General features: G+C 52.0%; 1 protein-coding gene across 1 annotated transcript in view; it reads left to right on the forward strand.

The window, feature by feature from the left end:
* PLB1 (phospholipase B1) overlaps positions 1–4,910 on the forward strand; it is a 138,549-nt gene extending 133,639 nt beyond the window's left edge. The window contains exons 57-58 of the mRNA XM_017545647.2: positions 2,061–2,135; positions 3,975–4,910. Coding sequence (XP_017401136.2) covers positions 2,061–2,135; positions 3,975–4,178 — 279 coding nt within the window. The 3' untranslated portion in view covers positions 4,179–4,910. The remainder of the gene's footprint in view (positions 1–2,060; positions 2,136–3,974) is intronic.
* The last annotated feature ends 376 nt before the right edge of the window (positions 4,911–5,286 follow it).

Below are 5,286 nucleotides of genomic sequence, written 5' to 3' on the forward strand. Positions count from 1 at the left end.
AAAAAAAAAAAAAAAAGAGTGTAAAGCCCAGCCCTGGGCATTCATTGACTCCAGTAAGAGGTGAGGAGAGAGTGTGAAGGCAGAAGGAAAACAAGAGACAATGCTGTGTCCAGAGAGCCAAGAGAAGTCAGTGTTTCAAGAGAAAGACAGCTGTCAACTTTGATGAATGCTCCTGAGAAGCCAAGCAAGATGAAGACAAAAAAAATCACCTTTGAGCCAGGCACGGTGGCTCAGGTGTAGTCCCAGCACCATGGGAGGCCGAGGCAGGTGGATCACAAGGTCAGGAGTTTGAGACCAGCCTGGCCAACATGAGGAAACCCCATTTCTATGAAAAATACAAAAATTAGCCAGCGTAGTGGCGGGCGCTTGTAATCTCAGCTGCTTGAGAGGTTGAGGCAGGAGAATCATTTGAGCCCGGGAGGCGGAGTTTGCAGTAAACCGAGATCACACCATTGCACTCCAGCCTAGGTGACAGAGCAAGACTCCATCTCAAAAAAAAAAAAAGACTTTTGGTTCTGTACATGTGGAGATCTTTGGTGGCCTTGGCCAGAGTGTCCATCTAGCGATGGAGACTGCAGACTGCCTGGAGTGAGCAGCAGAGAGAATGAGAGATCAGGAAGTGCTGCCGACACCTATCGACAGCTTTCAGGAAGTTATGAGATGTAACAGCCAAGGTCACTGGAGAGAATGTGGGATCTAGAGAGGGCAGGCAAAGGAGTGGAGATGTTGGAGCAGGTTGTGTACTGATGGGAAGGAACTAGTAGAAGGGAGAAATGGAAGCACTCATCAAACCCTTGGAATCATGATCATCTTCTGTGTGAGTTCGTTCCTGGGTTCCTGGAACAGTTTTGGGAATCACCTGCCCTGACCTTCAGTATTTATTCTGTCACTGTTATGAGAGGCTTGAGTTTCCTCAGCTCTTAAGCAAGTGGAAATAATACTACCTTATGTATGGAAGCCATCCCACTCACACATGCTTTCAGGCCATCTCTCATTTGTCAGGTGTTAGGACAGGATGTCATGCCTAGACCTAGCCTCAGGGAAATAGCCTGCCCAGCACTGCCCAGCCCATTACCAGCAGAGCCAGGACCAGCCATCTGCCTGTCATACCCAGTCTAGTCCCCTGGCATCTCTCCCAGGACCAGCACTGCCCTCCCTCCTCCAATTGTGTTACTAAGGAACAGGAGTAAAAGGCATTCAGACAACAGAAAGTAAGACCAGGGGCCGGGTATGGTCATTAGCTCAGATAGTGAACTTTCACCTCCCTCCCTGGCAATACCCTGTGGTCAGGAGCAGGCAGGGAAGCAAATTACACAATGAGTGGAGGTGAGACATTCCAGACAGACTCTGAATAGGTGACAGCGCCAGGAGCCCATTCCTCTCAGTGCTGGCCACATGTCGGGCCTGGCTACTGGCTAAAAGACGCTGGTGGGGGGATGCGGCAGCTTGCAGCTCATCCTCAGAGGTCCTGGGACCAAAGGTATTTACACCCAGAGATATCTGAAGGAAATCTTTTCATCTATGTGGAAAACATACAAAGTGGCTCAAGTGGGAAGCTCTAATTTCCTAAGGTTGACAAGCCAAGTGTAGTAATGCTGTCATGGTAACCAATATGCTTCCGTCATTTGCTCAAGTTGACTAGCCCCACACACTTTGAGAAGTTGGTAAATGGGACTGTCATGGTTTTATAAAATTGAAAACACGGTGTCTTGCAATCACAGCCACTTGCAAGGGAAACCAGAGATGGTCCCAACCCTTCCACAGACTCGCCGTGGACTCAGGACCAGTGGTCTCTCCTGGGCCTTAGTGTACCCAGCAAATCCAGGGGCACAGACTCAGGGTCCTGCCCAACAGGCTCTGCCTAGTCCCTCTGTGTGTCATAAGTCAGCTCCTCCTCAGCCCCAGGCTGCTGGGTCCCTGCTGTGGGCCAAACACTAGCCACTTTGCTGGTTTCTACCCACCACTTCCTGAGGGAGGGGCTCTGCTGTGAAATACGCCCTCGGAGAGGAAAGTCTCTCCCAGCTTTGGAGAGAATCAAGGTGTCCTTTCTCTCTCTCCAGCTGGAGCCAGTGGGCCTCAAGACGACCTCCAACAACTTCACCCACAGCCGAACCAAACTCAAGTGCCCCTCTCCTGTGAGTAAACCTCCTGCCTGCCCCAGGTGGAACAGATGCCTGGGGTGGGGCTGTCCTGTCCCCTGGAAGCACAGAGGAGTCCCCGGGGAGGCTCCCTTAAATGTGGCTTCACTCACTGCCATCTTCACAAATCCCACCCATCCTCACTGCCACAGAAAATTCTCAGGGTGTGGGCAGCAATGGGGCATGGGGAGAGGACATTGACAGCTCCAACCGAAGTGAGGACAGTCACTCGGAGGCAGATGAGCACTGGCGGGAAGTAAAGGTCACCCTTTACTTCCGTTAGCTCTGATGTATCCTATCTTAAAAGTACATCAAGACCGGGCGCAGTGGCTTATGCCTGTAATCCCAGCACTTTGGGAGGCTGAGGTGGGTGGATCATCTGAGGTCTAGAGTTCGAGACCAGCCTGGCCAACATGGTGAAACCCCGTCTCTACTGAAAATACAAAAATTAGCCAGGCATGGTGTCATGCATCTATAGTCCCAGCTACTTGGGAGGCTGAGACAGGAGAATCACTTGAACCCAGGAGGTGGAGGTTGCAGTGAGCCAGGATTATGGCATTGCACTCCAGACTAAGTGACAGATCGAGACTGTGTCTCATGAATGAATTAATGAATGTGCATCAAGCAGCTCTCCCATGCCAGGCAGTATACTAGGATCTGGGGATCCAGAGGCAAACTAAAAAAGACTCAGTGTCTGTTTCTGGAGCCTGCAATAGTCCTCCTCCCTCGCCATACCCACCGCCCTCTCCGGGCCCACCCACAAAGCCTGTGACTTGTCTCCCCAGCTCCCCTCTCCCTCTTCTCCATCCACCCTACACTTGCTGCCTAACACAGACAGAACTTCCTAAAAATAACTTGTCCCATCAAGGCTGCTTGAAATCCTTGCCTGGTTCCTACTGCCCATTGACCAGAGTCCGGAGGGGAGGGTCACCTCCCTCCATTATGCACACGCTGCACTCCTGGCCAGTGGATCCATCTCCCGGGACGCCCACAACTGCTCGTGTCCAGGCCTTTCCTTTACCATGTGCTCCTGGAGGTTCATCCTCCATCTGCCCCCCTCCAGGCCCAGAGGTTGCCTTCGCCAAGCTACGGTTTCACCTTCTTACCTACCATTCCCATCTCCTGACACTCACCCGTGTGGGTCTCCTTTTCTGTTTGTACCTCTCACAAGACACTGACCCGGGCTCCTTTATGGTGTGATTGTTTCTGCATGTCTCACCTTCCTCCTGGGCCCCAAGAAAAGATATCATATCTTAACCCTCAGGTCTCATCACAGCCCCCAGCATGAGGGCTCAACACAGCAGGCAATCAGTTCACATTCACTGAAAGAAAGGATCATGGGAGCTCGTGGGGAGGAAGGCAGGAACGCATGCAGGCTGCCCAAATGCCTCCCCTCCCAGCCCTTCTCACTTGGGGATCTTTTGTCTACTACACAACCAGCTGTCCTTCCATGCTGACCTTCCCTGGTTTCTGGGTGCTCCTGGGATGGGAGAATGGGAACAGTTGTGACCAAGAGGAAACAGAGGTGGGAGTTCTACAGGCTCCCTGGGTCTCTCTGCCACTGGTCACCTATCAGTTCCCAATCTTTCAAAATCAGGTTTGACAGCAAAGGAGATGCTGGTGAGAAACCAAAAGAAGGTTCTAGCTGGGTGTTGACCTCTTTAGAGGCCCATCCTGCTAAAGAGCACAGCGTAAATGAGGGAGCTTTACAAAAGGGACACGCTGTGAAAACGTGCAGGGTTATCGCAGCATCTCAGGGATGGGGACTAGGCAAGTCTTGGCAATGGATGGTTCTCGGAGGTCCTTTCCCACTGACCCCCATCTCCTCCACCGCAGGAGAGCCCTTACCTCTACACCCTGCAGAATAGCCGGCTGATCCCAGACCAGGCTGAAGAAGCCCCTGAGGTGCTCTACTGGGCCGTGCCAGTGGCAGCAGGAGTCGGCCTTGTGGTCGGTGTCATCGGGGCAGTGGTCTGGAGGTGCAGGAGAGGTGGCCAGAGGGAAGATCCTCCCATGCGCCTGCGCACTGTGGTCCTCTAGGCCGGGGGGTGGGGGTGGTCCTCACCCTAAACTCCCTGGCCACTCTCCTCACTCACCGCCCTCTGCCCCAGCCACTCCCGGCCACCAGGACTTGCTTCAACACCTGGTGCCATAGGAAGGCCAGGGGACAGTCACAACTTCTCAGGGCCTGGGCTTCTTCCAGGCTGATGCTCTTGGAATGGATACGTTTAAATAAAGTCCAAAGCTGTTGTATTCTTGGGTTTGCCTGCGTGAAGCGCTCACCTTCCACCTGTTGTGCGGCCCAGGTGTGGGAGCTGCTGCCTTCTGTGGCCTGCCCCCAGCACGGCTGCCAGAGCCACGGCCGCCCAGAGCTCAGACTGCCTGCACCACAAGCATATCCTCAAGTCAACAAACCCGCTATTTCAAAGGCAGGAAAAACACTGGTCATCAAGCCATGGCTAGAATTTTGGAGCTGGCCGGCCGCCACCATTCAGTCCAATCCAACACATACCTATGAAGCAACTCTTTAGTACCCAGGACAGTCCAGAGCACTGCGGTGCCTCCTAGGCTGTGCCTGTCACCGCCTGGCCGAGAAGTCAGATTCCTTCAATAACCAAGAAGCCATATGACAACGTGTAACTACTGGGGCATCAGTAGGTGAATGTATCTGATTGTTTTAAAGAATAGAAGGGTTCCTTGGGGAAAGTTTCTTGGAAGAGAACAATTGTCACATGTCATTTTGGGAAAAGAGGGGAAAAAAGTGATTGGGACACATATACCTCCTATATCCTCAACCTGATTTTCTCAAGGTACTAAATTTAGGAAAGAATTCCTATTTCTAAATGACCAGGTTTCTGAGGGAAAGCTAGAGAGAGTCTGAAAATATAGGCTGCGTTCCCTGAGCCCTGCTAAGGGCAAGGCCCCGCGCTGGAGGCCTTCCACAGATGGTCTCTTTTATTCTGCACAAAGGCCCAGGGAGGGGGTCATGAAAAGCTTTGAAAATAGAAGTGGTGGTTGTGCAACATTGTGAATGCACTAAAGGCCATGAATCGTTCCGTTTAAAATGATTAATTGTGTATCATGTGAATTTCACCTAAAAAAAGAATCCAGGGAGGTGGACAGCATCTGCATTTTAAACCTCTCTCTG

This window comes from Cebus imitator, unplaced genomic scaffold (assembly GCF_001604975.1).
Source record: "Cebus imitator isolate Cc_AM_T3 unplaced genomic scaffold, Cebus_imitator-1.0 Scaffold180, whole genome shotgun sequence".
NCBI classification, from domain to species: domain Eukaryota; kingdom Metazoa; phylum Chordata; class Mammalia; order Primates; family Cebidae; genus Cebus; species Cebus imitator.